At 42.1% G+C, this 19,976-nt stretch overlaps 2 protein-coding genes across 9 annotated transcripts in view; one reads left to right on the forward strand and one right to left on the reverse strand.

The window, feature by feature from the left end:
* The window catches only part of lyn (LYN proto-oncogene, Src family tyrosine kinase), a 162,279-nt gene that overhangs the window by 93,395 nt on the left and 48,908 nt on the right, over positions 1 to 19,976 (forward strand).
* The window catches only part of ctnnd2b (catenin (cadherin-associated protein), delta 2b), a 79,370-nt gene that overhangs the window by 28,229 nt on the left and 31,165 nt on the right, over positions 1 to 19,976 (reverse strand). For 5 of the 8 annotated variants that reach the window (XM_057057507.1, XM_057057505.1, XM_057057504.1 and 2 more), the window contains 7 exons: positions 8,956 to 8,990; positions 8,108 to 8,224; positions 4,220 to 4,359; positions 3,810 to 3,983; positions 2,596 to 2,741; positions 2,136 to 2,383; positions 933 to 1,070 (listed from right to left, as the gene is read on the reverse strand). In XM_057057507.1, the coding sequence (XP_056913487.1) occupies positions 933 to 1,070; positions 2,136 to 2,383; positions 2,596 to 2,741; positions 3,810 to 3,983; positions 4,220 to 4,359; positions 8,108 to 8,224; positions 8,956 to 8,990 (998 nt within the window). The remainder of the gene's footprint in view (positions 1 to 932; positions 1,071 to 2,135; positions 2,384 to 2,595; positions 2,742 to 3,809; positions 3,984 to 4,219; positions 4,360 to 8,107; positions 8,225 to 8,955; positions 8,991 to 19,976) is intronic. The other 3 variants (XM_057057510.1, XM_057057509.1, XM_057057503.1) reach the window with 1 other exon arrangement.

Raw genomic sequence — 19,976 nt, forward strand, 5'->3', positions numbered from 1 at the left:
GATCAGCGTGCATTAAATTGGCTGCATGAGTGTGTGTGTGTTTGTGTCTGTGTGTTGCTACATGACAGCAGGAATGCTGACACGACCTGAGGACATTCATATGTGATATGAGGTCATGTGAGACGATTCTTCTGCCTGTTTCCTGTCTTCAAGCTGTCTAAATGACCTTGAAACGCAGTGAGTCACCTCCGTGTTGCAGCAAATGAGCTGAATGAAATCAGCCCTCGATGCTGAGCACGTTCAGACAGAGCTGGAGTTGACCTTATTGTTTCTATCACTGTCTTTCTCTGCACGGCAACATTCTTCGTGGAATTTTCTGAAACCGCTCGCGCTGCATCGACAACACTTTCAGACATGGTTCATTTGCTTTGATTTCAAAGCGCCCAAGTTAATGCCTGTGGGATTAATTGAGATTAATTTCCAGCCTTGAAACTAATTAGTTAACAGACTGTGACCGAGACAAAATTGCCATTGAGACCCCGATTGGATTTACAACCTGATCAAGTAAATAATGCTCAGTGCCCAGATGGAACTCTGCAGCCTCCAGTGACAGAAAGCACCATTAAAGTTTGACATGGTTCCATCTTTGCCTTTTCTGATTCTTTGTGAAGAACACGGTCATTATTTGATCTCTACCTTCAGTGTTTCAAGTGATGTCATTTTTTACACACTGATGTTTTAAATTTAGACTGTTCAGTTGGTCATTTACAGCACACCGAAGCTATTTATAATCCTGGACTATTTCAACATTTCCACTTTTAGAGTCTCGCTCAAAAATGTTGCAACCCCCCCTCCTTTTATTAGTATTTCTTATCCATCTGTTTCATCACTGGAAAACGGGCCATGCCTTTATGATGTAAACCTTTGCTTTACCCAAAGTCCACATGGGGAGGTTTTACAATTATTTTACTGTACCTATATTTTCAGCTCACCTTGTCCTCTTAGGTTGGTTTTGGTGTACACTCGGTCTTCATAGATGGGGTCGATGTGGTGTTCAGGGGACTGTAGAGGCCGGAGCTCAGATCCCAGGTGACTGTGACTGTGCTGGCTGCTGTAGGAACCTCTGGAGCCTGCAAAACACAGCCAACATGAAACAGATTTAAAAAAAATAAAAAAAATAAAAAATAAAAAACAATACAAGGGTGAGGGATGTTTGTCTCAACAACTTCCTGAAAATTAAAATAAAAGACTGACTGACTGAGACGACAACAAGACAGTGTGTCGGAGTGTTTAGATTTAAAAATAACCAATCTTGGAGCCTCGGAAAGATCAATGTCACTTTATTCTTTGAGTTCAGTTTATTTTGTCTCTCATCAGTGAAAAGAACAGGGCTGCATGATGCTGAACAGTGAGCACAGGCCCCAATTGTGGACGTGGGGATATTTTGACTGAAACATGAATATGAGTGACCTGCTGGAGGGTGTTTTTTTAGGTTCTGGGAGTCGGCCATTTTTTCCTCTTTGAACAGAGGAGCATAGTGGTCCTGCTCCTGACTTACTGTCCTAGGCCTAAGGCCTCCTCCACCTCTCATAGTGGACTGGCCCGTCTCCTGATATGTCCTCCTTGTTGTTAACATGAAGTGGTTTGTGGCAGTCCCGTTCATTATTCCTCTCTAACTGTAACTGTATAACTGACAGCTTGGATACCAAAGTTTGTTCACATTATAACAATGCTGATACAGGTTTTTAAAGAAGCAACACTGAATATTTCCTGTGCACTCTGCTTCTTCTGTTTTCCCTTTTTCCCCCTCCTGTCACATGACTCTGGTGCTGAGCAGACACATTTTTGGCAACTAAAGATATGGAGCAGCAATGAGTGGAGTTATTCTATGGCTGTAAAGGGGGGGGGGATCTGATGTAGGAAGGCCATTTGCTGCAGCGAGAAGACCACAAATGTTCACAGGTACAAAAAGACCGGTGAATGAAATCGCTTGCTTGGCAGAGCCCTTTCAGAAAGTTAAAGAACGCCAATAAGTGTTGTTGAGTTTTGATGTTCTGCAGGGAAATATTGATTCTCAGCACTTAGTGTTAACGACTCTACCACAAAAAGTTGTTTGACTGTTATTACTTCATGGAAGAAGGAGGGTTGAGATATATTCATATAAGTAAAAGGTAAAGAAATGAAATTGTCTTGACCTCTACCTGCCAGGCTCCCAGGCCTTTTCAGGGTTGCGTTGGCATAGAGCTCGTGGGAAATCTTGTAGCTGTCTGCTCCAATGTGGTGCAGCATGCGCTTGGTAGGAGAGAGGGTGGCGTAGCTGCCCACCACTGAGCTCAGCTGGTGGATTGGCGACGAGGAATGGTTTCCCCCAGGGGAGGCTGCCACGGGGAGGGGGGAGGATGAGCCAGCACCTGACGCTACCATGTTGATAGGTGATGAGGTGCTAAGGGAAAAGAAATACAGAAAATATTTATATGTTTATATTGGGTGTAGAAGGTTTGGGTTGTTCATCTTTGGCAAATGTGCTGTAATTTCAGCTTGTTGACTATTAGGCAGGAGCATGACCTCCAAAATAGTTTGATCCACTGCCAACAAAAGGTTGCTCTCTTCCACTTGGGGACTGTCCAGTGAGAAGTTAGATGATGTTGAACTGACCTGTAAGATTTGGCAAGCCGGCTGGGTGACTGTTTGGGTGAAGAAACACGTTGTAGTGTGGCATAGCTGGGAATGTCAGAGGAGAGTGAACCCAGGCGCTGCAGCTTGGTTGGAGAGCCCATCGCCTGTAGAGGGGAGCTAAGACGCTGTGACATAGAAGAGATAACGTCATGTTAGATATGTGTCTTTTTAAGACATTGCTCTCAGAAAGCTGAACAATTTCACTGTAGCACAGAGACACAGATCTGTGATCACATCCTGTAATCCTGTCATTTTCTTTAGTTAGTCCCAGAGATAAAACACATAAAGAATTGTGTGTTAACCTGTATCTGAAGTGTTTCAAGGATGGATTGATTTGTAGTGGTGGCTCTTATCTAAGTAATATTGAAGGCTGCAGGCACAGTTCATGCATACTCCCCTATGAAGTCTCAGATATTTAAAAAAATAATAATAATAAAAAAAAAAAAAAATAGAACAAAAAATATGTTTACTATAACTGCCAATGTTATTTTGTTAAAAGGAATAGTCCTTTCATCCATGCATCCATTCAAGCATCCATCAATTCCACTCACAGGAGTCAAACCAAGAACCCTCCCACAGACCCAGAACCTTATTAAAAGTGATTCATTGTGTAAATAATATTGAATGTAAATAATAAGTCTTAAACTGGTGTCTTATATTTAATATGCTTTTGCACTTTATTATTTAGATCCAGATGCATCTTTCACCTAGAACCTAATATCTAGGTTATTCAGCAGATGGAGAAGTCTAATATCCAATATCAAAGGAAAGTAAGAGTGCAAAAATACCCCAGAAAAGTAACAACCTGAGATGCACACCGATTACTTCACCTTTCAGTAATTCTGTGTGGAAACCATTTGATTTATTCAGTCTGATTTTAGTTTGTTACAAAGTTTAAGATTGATTTAAAAGTTCTCTGAGAATTCAGCGACGGACCAGCACACAGAGCTGAAATGCAAAGACATGATTTATTTTGTACATTTTTACTGGCCAGTGCCGAATGTTGTTCCTGCTTGCACTCCATTGTACAAGAGACTAAGCAACGGTACAGAGTAACTAACTGCCCGCAGAGGTGGTAATAGATTTCCAGTGAAGCATCATAAAGAATGATCCGATCAATAAAACGGTCTTGCAGAGCGGAGCATCTGTCAGACATTAAGCAGGTTTCCAATGACCTGTTCAGGGGAGTTTACCTGCGCAGGCAACGTGGCGCAGGAATAGTACATGGGTGTTTCAGATGGAGCAGGGCCACCTTCCGAGGACATGTGGAATGTGTTTCCATGGGCCTGTTGGGCAAATGATTCCCTCTGGGACTGGGAAGGAGAGTCTGTTCCTGCTAACTGAGCAGCTGCACGACTGGCCGCCACCTACAAGTGAGGGGAGTGAAGAATTCATAAAGGGGGTCAGTATGTACCTTTGACACATCATGGACCAATATTGCTTCCTCCAGTTTGACAAACAGGAGGTAGGTAACACCTGTGATGAAGTAAAGCTTCTGCATAGTGATGTCACATACAGCCAGTGCGGCAGGAAGTATGTCAGTGTTCCTGCAGCCTACCACCAGGGGGCAGATTAGAGCGATTATCGTGTGCATGGTTTGTACCTGATTGTAGATGTGAACAGCCCCAACCTGTCCACTCCGGCCAATGGTTGTGTCCAGTCCTGGGTTGCTATGGTAACCAGCAGCTGCATAGGCATCCTGGTTGTTGAGCTGCAGCGCACTTTGGGAGAGAAGTCCTTGTCCTGAAGAAGAAAGGGACAATTTGAAGTAAAGTGCAGTGAAGCTGGTGACACAAAAAAGAGATTTCACTAAAACAGATAAAGGCTTGAATACATGACCTCCATCTGACCACAGCCTTGGAACCCCTTATTACATTCACAATTTCTATGGGGAACAACTTGGAAGTGAAAACAAATACTGTACAGCAGTCTCACTTTGCTTCAAACCTTGAAATGGAGAAAAGACAAGAGAAAAAAATGGATAAAAGGAGCCAAAATAGAATTGAAAAGTAAGAGGGGGGAAGCAAATGGCTGTCAAGACTGCAATTTGCCTTATTCCACTCACTTTGTTATTCCAGCCTCTCTTTTCCTCTCAAGCTCTCTGGCCCGTACATGTTGGTATCTGACCCCCATTTAAAACACTTCCTCTGTTGCTGTCTCCCACTCTTTCTGCCTCCATCCCATCTCTGTTGCCCTCTCCCACTTGTCTTTCACTCATATGTATTTTTTATTTTAGTGTATAATTCAGAAGCAGCCAAGAGTGACCCAGAAGTGTTTCTGCCAAAACTCCATCGTTGTAAGATGTCCCTTAAGATGGTGGAAGACCCTCAAGCATTCTTTAGTGCTTTATTACTCCTCCTGCAGTTAAAAACCCATGACAACAAAAAAGTGATTTAAATCAGCTGGACATGCAGAGTAAAATCCGTGAAATGAGTGAAAGAAACGGAGTTCTTTGCAACTTTAGTCTGTCATAACACGGATCGGAAGCCAGATTATACTATGATATAAGATATGCTGCCATAATATGAGCGAGACATTTTTAAAAAAAGGTGAAAAAAGTCAACTCTGTTCCAAAATTGAAATAGTGACGCGGCCTTGAAACTGTCTGTTTCAAGGCCGCGTGACATACAGCCTTCACACTGACAAGATTGTCAGTGATTCTATCCATCCATGCATCCATCTGCACATACATGCATCCATCCATTCATCTCTTGTCAGGGTTGCCACAAGATTCAACAGCAATGACTCAACAGTTTGCACCGCATGGACAAAAGAAATAAACATAACAACTGTTATGTACATCAGTCACACATACATTGCAGCATGATTATTATGTCAAGGGTTTACACACAAGCAGACGTAAAGCAATACGGTCCCCTGTAATTCCTGACCAACAACTGAGCAGAAGCTCATTACAGCCACATGGATCTGACAGCTACCACAGCTTTAGTTAAAAATTAAATGAGGAAATCACTGCAGCATGGATGGATGGATGGATGGATGAGTGGGTGGAGGGGTAGATAGAAAGATAGATAGATAGATAGATAGATAGATAGATAGATAGATAGATAGATAGATAGATAGACAGACAGACAGACAGACAGACAGACAGACAGACAGACAGACAGACAGACAGACAGACAGACAGATGGACAGATAGAGAGAGAGAGAGAGAGAGAGAGAGAGAGAGAGAGCGCTACAATAGCCTGCACCTTTACTTGATTATAACTTTGTTTTTCACTTTTATTGTGTGTAAATGTGATCATAATGAATTTCACCCATTTTAAAGTGCAGCTCCAATGGTCTCAAGCCGGCCGTACTCTTCTAATTTTATCACAGCAAAAGTAAATTTTGTTTGGATAATATTTCCTCATTAGGATTTATCTTGAAAGATGCATTAAACCGTCCCACGGGTCATTACGCAAAAATATTATTGATTTACCCTGTAGGAAGTCCCTGCTGTGGTGCTACTCTCTTTCCTGCTGATGTTCCTTGATTCCAGCTGTTTAGAGCTGAGACCGTCAGAGATGCGGCTCATGCTGGTTTCGAGAAAACTTGGTCAAGGCACAAATGAGGTCAGCATCTGACAGAAGTGACACTGGGGATGAAAGTTGGGGACAGAAGCTGTGAAGAGCATTTCAGCATGTGCGGTGCAAAGCTGCTGGAGACACTGGAGCAGATGAGATTCAGTTGTATCTAATGTGTCATTAGTGTCTGGGTGCTGGCAGGGATAGTTCCACAGCGTTCGGTTTATATTTGAATGGAGCGTAGCCTTTATTAACATGAGAGGAAGACAACACTGAAAACTGCATTGAGGACTGAGAATTGAGTAAACCACAGAAAGACAACAGAACCAGAACAAACACACATACACACACACACAAACCTTTCTCTCTAGTCATCAAATAGACCTTTGAAGTTGTCAAAAGTGTTCCTAATTTCCAAAAATGTCCTCACATTGCAGTTGAAATTCAAATTTTGATCTTCACTATGTGCACAAGACCACACAGTCATGCATGCACAATACACATGACTGTACACCTGCCCAGTTTTCATAGACCTGTTTAGACCTGCTATTGTCACACACGCGCGCACACACACACACATCAAGGCAAAGTGGCATTTCTACTGCATCATAAATGACATTTTCTATTGACACATTTTAATATTTCATGAGTTCTCTATTTTTAACTAGCCACTAGAGGAATGCACAATCTGCTGCGCTAACACACACCCTCAAATGGCTTTGTGCCACACAAATGTGTGCATACATCTTTCTGCACACTGTGTGTCTGTTGGTGTATGGCATGAATTTGTGCACCAGGCTTGACTAAAAGGAGCGAATGCCCGTGTGTCTTCTCTCTCTCTCTCTTTTCACGTGTGCACTTATCTCGTTATACGTGTATAATGCTTCTTTTCATGCTCGTATGCATTTTGCTGTGTGTCCATCTGTTGTGCCAAATGGAATTCTTTTTTTTTGCTCTGATAATTTTTGAAAACACAAGGTGCAAACACCAGTTGGCTTGACGGCACATCTGTGATTTCTGAAACGCTCGGTTGTTGATTTTCGAGTTTGAGGCAAAAACAAATGTTACAGTCTCAGACAGACACTGTTAACCTGCCTCAAGTGACAACTGTAATTATCTTTGCCAGCCTACCATAGACAAACACAAACTCACGCACACACACACACACACACGGCATAATGCATCATATAACTGAATTTATTTTAATTCAGTTATTGGAGTTGCATGTACACCTTTTTCTGTATCTTTAGATGCATTTTTCTGTCATCTTTAGATAGTCAGCGTGGATTCTTCTTGCAGGCACTTCTTTTTTTATCTGCCATGCAAACGACAGGCCAGCTGACACCTCGGTGAGGAGGGATTAACATATCAAACTCCTGCACGTCTCCCTGCAGCGTCCTCTCTCCCATGGGGTCAGAGACACAACAGATGCGGTTATCATCCCAGAGACCAAATGAAAAGACAAGAGCGCGGAGCAGAGACGCGTGGGAGGGGGTCAGGCTCACACTGAGAGCTCTTCTAAAGAGTCAAATTTATTTTAAATAAAACACCAGCTTCCAGACCAAGACTCAAATGTAAAGACAAATTAATTAACTAAATTTAGCTGAAGCGTGGTCGTGACAAACTGCTGTGTAATTAATAAAATATTGGAAAAAATTAGGGTTAGAGTATATCCACTGGAAGGACACAATCACAGTAAAATGACTGACATGTGGCATCTTTCTTGCCATTTTTCCATAATATACAGACAAATAACTGGTGAAAACCAGAAGAAAATGAAAAAAAGAAACATCTCATAAGATGACTGGAATTTTGATGAATTATTAGTCTTAAATCCATCTTTAAGTGGAATCTGTGATGAAATATGAGAATAGACACCCTGATGTGCAGGTTGTCTTCTTTCTTGATTTGTTCTGTGCAATGATGTAATTGCTGATATATTTCCATAAAAACATTGGTCTTACTGTCTCCTGTAGAAATGTCCTGTGAGTCCAAGATGCCGGATTCCTGAAGGGATCGGATGCAGGAGTCCACCAGCTCAAGACCTGTGGTCAGCTCCTCCTCAATATCCTTCTGTCCATCTACATCACATCCAAGACAAAGGTTGTGCCCCATTAGTGAAAGCAGCAGAGTTTTCTGATTCCATTGAAAATTCTCTCCAGTACTGGGTTTCTGTATGCCACCAGCCAAATCCAACCTGATACTGGCCATCTCTTCCATCTAAATACCATTGACATATTAAACAGTACACCCCAGGCGAGTGATATCTGCTGAATTCTGAGAAAATACTGGATGTTTTCCAGTTTAAGATGGTGATGGTGATGCTGTAGCATTACCATTACAGTGATGGATTTATTGTCTTTTCAGGAGTTGAGTGGTCGCTCTTCAGTGTCGCAGAGCTTTGATTCATATTTTGGCTCACATTATGATCCAGTCTTCACACATTTTTTTTAATAATTAATCTAATTTTCTAATTGAAATGCCAAAACTGGAAGAGTGACCACCCAAAGAACAGGTTGTCTAAGAGTTGTTGAGGTTAGAAGACTCCTTATTTACATTTTAATTCTAAAGGGCTCAGAGTGATCACTGTCCCTGATCTGTCTCTGACCTTCTGATATAATGAGGACAAAAAGATAAAGTTCATTTGGGAGACAGCATGTCCATGATGTGCTAAATTTACTCCAGAAATTCCATCAGTGTGTTGTTAGCGTATGATGTCCACCAGTGAAAGAACCCACAGTATGACACCAACAACTGGGCACCAGACAAGATGTAGTGGTGATGGAGATAAGTGTTATAGAGGAGAAAGTACCTTGGTTGTTCCAGCGAAATTTCTCATCTGTAGAACTGCAAGAGACACAAGAAAGACAGCACAGTTAGAACTATGCACAAATAACTAACTAATTAACTTTCAGTCTTGTTTGTGCACTTTTCAGCCTTTTTAGCCATAATAAACTTTTCTCTTTTGCAGAAACTCATATTAACAGGAGAAACTGGTCTGAAGAATTTAAAAATCTTTTATATTTTATTTCTGAGATAACGTGCTTTTATTCCTCAAGGCCTTGAGGAATAGAAGCCTTATCAAACCAACAAAATACAAATTCAGTTGCTGCCTGCTTCTTTTGGTTTTTCCCTTCAGGGGTCTCCGCAGTGAATCATCCTCCATCTCCTCTGTCCTCTACATGCCCTTCTAGCACACCAGCTACCTTAATGTCCTTTCTAACTACATCATCCTCTCAGGTCTTCCTCTGGACCTCCTGCCTGCACTACCATCCTCAGCATCCAACATAATGACAGTCCCTCCTCTAGATATGTCCAAACCATCTTAGCCTGTCCTCTCTGGCCTTACCTCCAGATAATCTAATATGGAAGAGGAACTGATGTATGAGTGGAAGTATGCTATAATAATCAATATTATTCAGTAACAAGTTGTGGAAAATGTCTTATGTTCAGAACATGTAATAATGTGGAGAAGACGTAACAGCAAGCAGCAAGGGACAGATGTTAAACTGAATGATGTTGAATTTTGTGTTGCTTTTTTTTTACTGGTTTTGAACATCATCTTATCTCTTGCTCCACTTTCTCTCCACTCCCAGCATGCACCTGAACCAGGCAGATATATATAGCTCTTTAGAGATCTATATTTGATCCAGAGTTTGTGTGTCTTATCAGGTAACCATCATCACCACATGAGTTGGTTCGGACTCATGCAGAAAGAGACAATTTGGTGACTCGGCACACACAGTGCCAGCTGAGGTGTTCACTAATTATGCTCTCTACTTTTATGCAGCTCATTTACGCAAAGTATTTGTGTGATACTGCAGAGAGCAAGCTCAGAGAGGCAGAGCTGTCTGGGACACTTCACTGGGGAGACAGAATTCACACTGTGACTGGCTTTTTATCCATTTTCTATCCCAGATTATCAGTCTACATTGCAGTGCCTTAAAAAGGATGAATGATGTCACCTTTGTGCAGGCTGGTCTCATGAAATAATATGAAATGTATGGCATCAGGATATTCCAGATTTGACCGAACTTGATTGAAGCTACAGGAAGCAGTTCAGTCAACTCACTGCACTCAATTTGAACTCAGTACACAGCAAAAGTGGTTTATTTGATTTATTTGGTTTGAGAGCAGAAGGAACTTTTGTAGATGCATATGTGGATGCTTGATTTATAAAACATTTAATTAAAATCCAACTATTGTCTTTTTCTCTTTTATTAGGGTGACATGACAGCTGGTAGGATAAGGAGAGCCAATCCTGATAGATTAACTCCGCCCCCTCCTTCAACCCTGGATGCACTCTAATTAAAGTGGTCCACAGATGCATTGGTGATGCAGGTGATCAGATCAGATGACTGCAATGTCCTTTTATGCTGCAACACATTCCAAAGTCCAATAGACTGAAGTATAATGGCCGCACTGTTACCGTTGGGATGCAGTTAACCTGAAGTAATTAGCCTGATGCTTCCCCTCTGATGCTCAGATTACCTGAGGTGCGTGACTACATGCTTTTTCAAAATGACTCGAACACTCGTGACATGTGAGCGGTTCAAAAGTTGCTCCAAAAATGTAGCAATGATCAACTTCCAGTTTGGCCTTTTGATGTGAAGCCTTTCAGGTTGAGCACAAGCGATTACGGCTATTTGCTTTCTGTGGTCACCGAGCCGCTCTATTTAATCATCCCACTGATTGCCACAGTTTTCTGTGTGTGCCTGCGTGTGTGTGTGTGTGTGTGTGTGTGTGTGTGTGTGTGTGTGTGTGTGTTGTGTGTGTGTGTGTGTGTGTGTGTGTGTGTGTGTGTGTGTGATGGATTGTGACGGGGAGCCAAGCGATACATGTTAATAAGACCCCGTGTCAGCAAAGCAGACTCCTCATTAATCAGGCCATATAATACCAAACAATACATCCTATACACACACACAGAGACATACACACACACATACACATACACACAGTCTGCTCAGTATTTAAAGAAGCTCCCTGTCAACACATCAGACAAAGGTAGAGAGCGAATGATGGTTTACTGTCACCACTCTGGGGCTGTTGGACTGATGACAGAGGCTCAGCCAATATTGTGTTTCAAAGGCCAAGCTGCACTTGTTCTCACTGTTGCCGTCTGTAACTGCTGCTCTTGAAACAATGCTTTGGTGTTAAAATGGCACAAATGTAGATGAAAAATAAAGCAAGTAAAAATAAATCCTCTAGAGACCTCAAATGGAAGCACAAAAAGAGTCGAGTAGTGCTATTATCTGCGGGGCTGAATACAGAATAGTCCAGAGGGTTTCACTTATGTGTCTGCGGTTATGCAAAGTGTGTCCATATTATCAAAGTTGGATCAGACAAGACAAATCTGAGGAAAAAAAGCGGACAAAGACCTTGGAGACTAAACCAAGCACAGCACTGAAATTTCAGTTCACTGTAGGCTTCACATATTGAGGCATTGGCTACATTTGAGAATACTGAAATAAAAAGCCTGCAAAGAGTGTGAAAAAGAGTCGATTTGCTTGTAAAGGAGTACGGGTAATGATTTTTCGAATTAAATATGCTTATTCTCTATGTGGGGGATGTCAGCGTTGAACTTTGACCCTCAGGTGCAGCAGAGTTTATCTGCTGTCTCACAAACTTGCCTCTGTTTACGGGCCATGATGCTATTCTAACATCTGGCCACATGCATGGAAAAAAAAAGGTCAGCAGCTGTGGGTTGATGCTGTGGAGATCATTGTTTGACTGTTTAAATCAAATATTGTGATCAGTTTTGCAGTGCTGAAAAGACCTAAGGGAGCACTTGGGTCACTTGGGTTGGGTGTCAGTAGGGGGTAACATCTGTCTGTGAAGTTCTTGGTCATCAAGGGTTTTTTTTTTAGTTTAAACAGAAAAATCGTGCATTTATTATATCTCTCATTGTCTTTCACCCTTTCTATACACCAGCCACTCTCTGTCTAATCAGCCATCACTGTCCGAAAGAGCTCATTGACCTTCCAGACCAGAAGAACCAGTCAGTTAGTGCTTCTTCTCATTGCATCTCTTTGACACTTCAACAAGATGTGGCAGTGTCACAGAGACTAATAGACAGAACAGTCAGCTGACCTGCTGCAGGTCACAGCTAATGATATGATGAAGCTAATGCACTGATAGCTTGCATAAAAACCTATTATTATCTACTATATGCAGTTTTCTGCTTACCTTTTATAGCTCACACCATCATTTTAACCTTTCTGCACTTTTGTACATAGACTAGGACTGCCTTCTATCTAATTCACATCAGTAGTTGAGTATCAAATCAGATATTTTCCTGAAATGTTATTAAAATACCTTTATTTAATCAACTATATCAGACATTTAAACAGTATATGTATTAAAATGCAGTCTTATATAGAGATCATGTTGTCTTTATACAGTCTGTAAAACAATCTGCAATAATGAGAGGATGAATGTCAACCTTGATCAACCATTTAAGAGGCAAATGTGACACAATCTCTTTGATTGTGGTGCACCGTAACCATTTCAGCTACTGCGCGCCACATCCATCGTTCTACATTTCTTTCAGCTGGCTCAAAGAATAAATCGAAAGTAAAATGCAGTAATTTATAACAATGATAAACCCTTGTACCTTCTGCAATGATTTGGCTGAATGCTTTAAGCACATTTTGTCCATTTGGTGCTATTTCTGGAGTAGAATAGGTAATACTGCTGAAAGGGGTTCCCGCTAAAGGAAGATTACTAAGCTAGGTTTACCACACTCGTGGAGACACAGTGATTTGATTTTAACAGATAAAAGATCAGAAAGTAGAAGAAACAATGGGCCTTGTAGGTTACAGCCACACTAATAAAATCATGTTTTAATAAAAGCATTATTTCTGCTTATACCAACCTTAATAACCAATAAAGGGTAAAAAAAATTATACAGGTGCTCTGCAATGAGATTCATGATTGCACTGACAGAACACATTATGCAAATGTCTTCAAGAATGACTAAGTTGGTTTGGGTCGGATTTTTTTTGCTCTTTCTGTCTTAAAGAAATATTAAATGTAACTCCGATTTGCTCTGATTGTGCAAAATATCATTCAAATGATGAGCAAGTCTTTCAAGCTGCATTGAAGTTCTATAGTGCATTTAATTTCTGCAATTAAATGTGACATTATAAAGTTGCTTTCCTGGTTTCAAGCCAGAAAAATTGCAACTATTGTGGTGTTCTGCCTTAAACTAGTGCACTGGGATTCTAACATTACTGGAATGAAGAGTTCGGCACCTGGACTGATAGCAGCCATACATCCAGTCCAGCAATCAGCAGGAAACCACCAAGAAAATCTCTGACCAGCAATTTCAGAAGAAGGTTTGGGAGCAACAGGCCCTTCTGTCACTATCACTGTCAGGCCCATTTTACACACAGAACTGCTGACGCATTGACCAATAAAGCAGACTTAAAAACGCCTCTCGGCTGGAGGTTAGGGGCTATTGCAGCCATGCAGTAACAGCTTCAACATGACATCAAGACTGGACTTTGTTCCAAAGCACATGCAGCAGAAAACAAGCAAACTTCACACAAAAACACAGTGAATTGAGCCCTCATTCAAATGTGGCACTGCTGGCGACACTTCCATCACCAGCTGGTCTGAAGTCAGCCAAGCAACGGGATTTTGTCAGAGCGTCGTCGATTCCCCAGCTGCAGGTTCTGGTGCTGGGACCAGTGAAATCTGACCAGTAATTCCAGGGTTTAAGTCAGTGATGCGATGGTGGTGCTTTCAGCAGTGACGCTGCAGTTGTACACATTGTGGTACAACTTAATCCATGTTCCCTCAAAGTGGAATGGTAAAAGTCGTGGTTTTTAAAAGTTTTCTTTTTTTTGAAAATACAGTAAGGGTTAAGTGTGGATAAATGGCTTGAGATCATAGAGGCAGTGGAATGGGGCAAAGTCTTTTTTTAGGTTTCACTGCAGAGTGCGTGATGGGTTCACATTTCTAAAACAGAAAGAGAAAAGCGAACTTACAAGCAGAGTGCCACAGGTTAAAGTGAAAGAAGAGAAGAACAGAGTGAATTTGGAGCGCTAAGTGAGTTTTTTCTGCCTGTGTTATTCAGCAGAGCTGGAGGCTGCTTGTTGTTGTTATCTGGACTGAGAGAACAGAACCTTTGAGCCGAGTGATTAAAGCACAGCGGGCTGAGGCACAGCTCCATTCCCATACTTTTGTCCACATGCTTGCACCAAATGGTCAGCAGACATAAATGACCCCCCACTGAATTCAGCAGATTTACCTCTAGGATGCCAGGACGCCATTTTGATTCAGGGCCAAAGTTAAACAGCATACATGCTGTTTGTCTGCATGAGACCAGACAGTCTTTCGGGATAAGCATGCGGGAATGTAGCCCACACAGCTTTAACAAGAACCTTCTCACTTTTTTATCTGACCTCAGGCTGCTTCGCAAAAATGTGAGCATGTCACTTTTTTTAATCTGAAACTTGTAAAACAGGACTTGTGACCCTGTAATTAAGAATTTGTGTTATGTAGGATTTTTGGAGAGAGGATAAAAAAATAAATAAATTGCGGTACACAATTACAAACTCCTCTGTTCCTTGTGCTCAAACCTTTGTCACTGATAACACCTTCATAGTTAGATGGACTGATGCACATGTGGAGGCGTGTGTCTTGGCGTTCTCTGACGTCCAATCTGGCGCTGCGGCAACACATTTCGTCCGTGTCATTTAAACTGGATCGTTCTTCACGACCAAGAACACGGACTTCACTGGCCGAGTTCAGGGGTATAATGATGTAATCACCTGATCTGGGTTGTACAAGAACATGTTGCATGTACGGGATGACACACTTTTGACTTGCGCTGTGACATAATCCCAGCTTTTGATTTGCTCAACTGTATTTGTCCTGCTAATCCAGGAAACAGCAGCGTCTTCCGACGTGATGTGAAAAGTGACTGACTGTGACGTGCTCTGCATCTTCTGTGAAACTGCACAGGCGTTTCAGCCTTTGATCAAAGCAGAATCCGAAAACCTTTCCCAGGACTACAAAGCCCGTTAGAGCGGCGCTGCAGCACTTCACAGAGGGACGGACGCCATCCATCACATCATTCGGCTGATGCACACTGACTTCTGGAGGACAGCACTCTTCACATCTTCTCCTTGTTTTTGGAGCAATCAAGGGCCGAAACATGGAGCCTGTCAACAGCTATAAATAAGGACTGTTGTTGATCGTCAAGGCCTCCCTATTTGTTCATGGACCGTCTATAAAAAAGACTGCGCGGTGCTGTGGTCTTGTCCTATAGCTGCGGTACTTCTTTATCTTCATCCTTTACACAACAAACATTCAGTCCTGTGCATGTAATGGAGGGGAAATCAGATCCCAGGACAAGAACATTCCCCAGGTTTAAAGAGTATCTGTGCTCCCAACACTGAAAACTGTTGTCATGGAAACTGCCACTCAATCTCCCAAAACATGGTTTACAGAGCACAGATGCACTGACACATGCTACCAGGGCTGCATGTGATCGCAACATTCACGTGTCACACATGAATGGTCAGTCCTCTGAGAGGACTTTCAGACAGACAGAAAACCAGGCAGGTGAGAATTTAATATGTATTATTGTGTTCATGCATGTTAATGTGCTGCTAAAATTATATTTTACAAAATGATCTTAGCTAGAATGAATATAGCATATTTAAAAAAATGTAAAAACTTTTACAGGATATAATTTAGACTGTTTTATTACCAAACATGCATAATTTATAGTAGTAGCCAGTCCCTCAATTGGAGCCTTTTAGGCTCGTCTGTGGGATCGTTGGTTTCTTCTGGCTGGATTGAATATTTATTGTTAATTGTTAACTAAATGTGCTTTTTTTGTGCACTTTAACACACACACACACACACGCATGCACACACACTGCATCATGTGCTTGCCAGGATCAATCTGGTGCAGCACTGTCAGAGCTGATGATCTGCTGTAGATCCACTGTGCTGCAGGTGGCTGACTGTCAGGTGAGCCAGCCTGTGAAACTGTTGTTTGCTAATGTAGCTGTGTACTCAGCAGCTCATTTCGCCACGTTAATAGTGTGTGTTTTTAAACTATACTGTCTCAATGCTTTGTTTGCCAGCTGGCATCGGTCCTGTTTTGGATCTTAACATGGTCTTTAATCCAGAGTCACCAGGATGTCTGATTCTCCAGGTACGGACATCACACAGTGCACGAGGACCAAATCAGTTTAGGATTCCAGCATATTACAGATGTGGAGTTTCAGATATCAGTAAGTGAAACTGCACGCTGACATTTGCCTGCCAGGAGGTTTAATAAGGATCTTTATTGTTCCTCAGTTGTATTCTGGTGCCGTTACTTCTGGGTTAATGAACAGACGTCATTGTGTTTCTGCTCGTTCTGGCGTGTTTTGCAGCCGCATAGGTGCAAACCTGTCGCTAATTTAATTCACACAGTCTTCAGCCACATCTTAAGATAATATAATCTTCAGATCAGCTAATGCAGCAGCTAGCTGCACCATTCAATCAATATGTATGTGTGTGTGTGTGTGTGTGTGTGTGGTTTTACTGTCAATTCTGTCTGCAATGTAGCTGCAGATTGATTATTTAGTCACAGACGACTGTGCGAAGACTAAGTTAGTGCGTGCACTACACACAGAAACACACATGCTCACGTGCACACAGACAGGGTGTGACAGACTGAGCCTGTCTGCGATGGCAGATATTATAGGCTTATTAAAAGCGTCTGGTCTGGAGTCAGTCTTGGCCAGACGCTGAGCATGTTTGTGTGTTTGCGTGTGTTTGTACAGTCCCCCCCCCCACCACCACCACCACCCTGGGCTGTTTTTCTCCTCCTGATCCCCTGAAGCACAGTCTCCCTTCTTCTTCTCCACACTATCAGAACTGACCCCACCCTACAGTTACAGTTTGGAATGATTTGGATTAGCAACCACAACTGAATTTAACCACACAACAATTGTCTGACACTAGACGATATTAGGAAAACTGGAAAATATGTGAAGAGCATAACTAAAAGTGCAGTACATTTCAGTACCCTATGTCAAGCCTCAAGGAGAATTAGCAGGAATGACACATCGACAGATACATCCTGTGCCACAAATAAAAAATATCAATGTCCTAGCAACAGCAAAACATATTGAAACCTGCAGCTAAATCCAAGAGCGGCATTCATCACTCATTCGTGATATCATTTCTTGGAATATGATCGTAATATGATCATGTTGGGCTGTCTGTCAAATCTAAGACTGTACTAATTAAAGAGGGAAAAGGGTAATTAAAAAGATAACCCTCTTTTCTGACATATAGCTTCAACATGAACACATATATTCTGCTTCTGAAGAGAAGCTGAAAGCAGAGGTAAAGCTGTGTCTTTATGTTGCACATACATCAAACTGCTGCAACCTCGCAGCTCTCCACGGAGCTAATCCAGCTTTATTCATCTCAGGTCCTTAACAACAAAGGTCTCCAGTGCACAGAAACAACACAAATAATTTTCTGCCTGCGCTTCTGCAGCTGACAGTGTGTAAAACGGTGTCTATGATGAAATGATGAATGCTAGCTTCAAGTGACTGCAGCATTTCAGAGTTGTTGCTGTGAATGACGCATCAGATTCAGCTCCAGGCTCCTCATCCGCCCCACATTGCCTCAGGTAGATGAATACCAACACCTGAGTATGGATGGACCACAACCTCCTGCCTGTTTCTGCTTCCAGATCAGGCCTGAGTCCAGCACTGTCTTCATCAAACACACCTCTCTATGCACGGCTCAATTCTGTGAAGCTAGCACCATTACATGGTCATATGATACTATCTCAATGATGTGGAAAAGCTCAGTGTGTATATCTACACATGTTTGAGCCAGGAACAACTGAGAAAGAATCTGTCAAGCAGTAGGGAACGTCATCTGTTACATTATCTAAAAAAAAGTGTATCAGCAAATTCATACAAAAGGCACCATATGAACAATATCAGACACAGAAAAGTGAAGTGTTTCCAGAAATTATTAACATTTTCTTTCAGGGAAATAATCATCATATGGCACAATGGGAAATTCACACTAAAGCGTGTGCACACACACATTGTGACTCACCTTCACTGTTATATTCATAAAATTGTTTAAAACTTGTGTTTAAAATGTGTATTTGCAAAACTGAGTTCTAAGTGGTTTCTGACTGGTGTGAGGTGGACTGAGCCACTCACAAAGTTCTCTGTCACCAGGATACTGGTGAAACTGGGAATAGCCAACAGGATCATGACTGTAGAGCGCCATCTGGTTCATGATTCAGAAGAAACCTTCTTTTTCAAAAACTAGGCCTGCATGTAATTACCTTGGTGACAACACATCAATTGCAGCTAATTGGAGTTCATAGTCATGGTGAAGCTCTGACTCTGGCTGTGCTCCATCGTGGACGTGTGCAGTTTAACTGCTGTGCGTGTTTCAGCAGCTTCACTTCCTGAAGCGTTGCTGCGTCACACATGAGCCGCCGCAGTCCCATTCATTCTGGATGACTCAACAGAGTGCAGCAGTCTGGCTTTGACCTTCTCTCCGGTGGAACAATCAGAGCAGTGAAAAAATACGGTACATGCAAATGTAAATGACCTGACCTACATTAGTAACCCAGTGACAGAGATGTCAGGGCTTCAACAGTAAAATTACAAATATTTGTAATGATTATGAATGTGGTGGCAGGTGTACATAACTGAATTCTCGCTCACAGGTCAGATTAAAGGTTCCTAAATTCACTTTCAGTCACATTCATTTAAAAGCCCTCTGAAAATGTTTTTATCTGTTTGATAAATTACTTATTCTCACTTTGTATTCTACACATTTTTCAATTGCTTGTTCATAATGTAAAAAAAGCTACTGACCACACCTCCTGCTCCCTCCACATTTGACCACACCCCCTGCTCCCTCCACATCTGACCACACCCCCTACTCCCATCACATCTGACCACACCCCCTACTCCCTCCATATTTGACCACGCCTCATTCTGTCCATGTCTAACCACACCCCAGGCCCGTCCTCACCTGCAGGTTGAGGTTGTGATTTTCCTACCCACACATCTCTAAAATCTGAATTGCATACCATTAAAAATATAATAATGAAGAGGTTATTTAAACCCTCAGTCCGTCCATCTATCTATCCATCTATGTTCCACCACTTTGCAGGGGCTGTAGCAGTCACGCTCTCTGCTCGTGCACACACACACACACACACACACACACACACACAAATAGATATGAGACAGGACTGTTTCTGTTCTCAGTGTTTCTGGCCAGACTTGCTTGCTTATTACTCGTCTGCTCAGGTTCTGGTTGAGCAGTGTCACAGGTGAACCCTGAGTGGACAGAGTGCTACAGGCAGAGTGGAAATACATCAAAACTCTGCTGTGATTGTGAAAAAGACTGTAGTGCAGCAGTTACTCGGCAACCATGGACAGGACAGTGACACAGCTGCAGGCCAATATTTGCCCACTCTTCTTCACAACAGTGCCCCAAATCTGTCAGACGGTCTGTCGAGGGCCTCCCCTGTTCGCAGATGTTTAGGTCTTCAGGTCTGTTCAGTGGTTGGGCCATTCCAGAGGCTTCATCTTCTTCAGATTAAGCTTGGCTTGATTTGGATGCATGTTTTGGTTTATTGTAGCACTGAAAGGTGAATTTTCTCTTCATTGTTCCAGTATTTTCTTCTTGTTTTTTTTTCCAGAACTGACTGGTATTTGGACACTTCATCATCCAACCTCCCACCCCCTGGCTCGCTTAGGGATGGGCAGTATTTTAGGTTTGTACCAAATCTAACATTTGGACTTATATCCAGAATAGTTCAACCTTGGG

The sequence above is a fragment of the Takifugu flavidus genome, chromosome 15 (genome assembly GCF_003711565.1).
Source record: "Takifugu flavidus isolate HTHZ2018 chromosome 15, ASM371156v2, whole genome shotgun sequence".
Classification (NCBI taxonomy): Eukaryota; Metazoa; Chordata; class Actinopteri; order Tetraodontiformes; family Tetraodontidae; genus Takifugu; species Takifugu flavidus.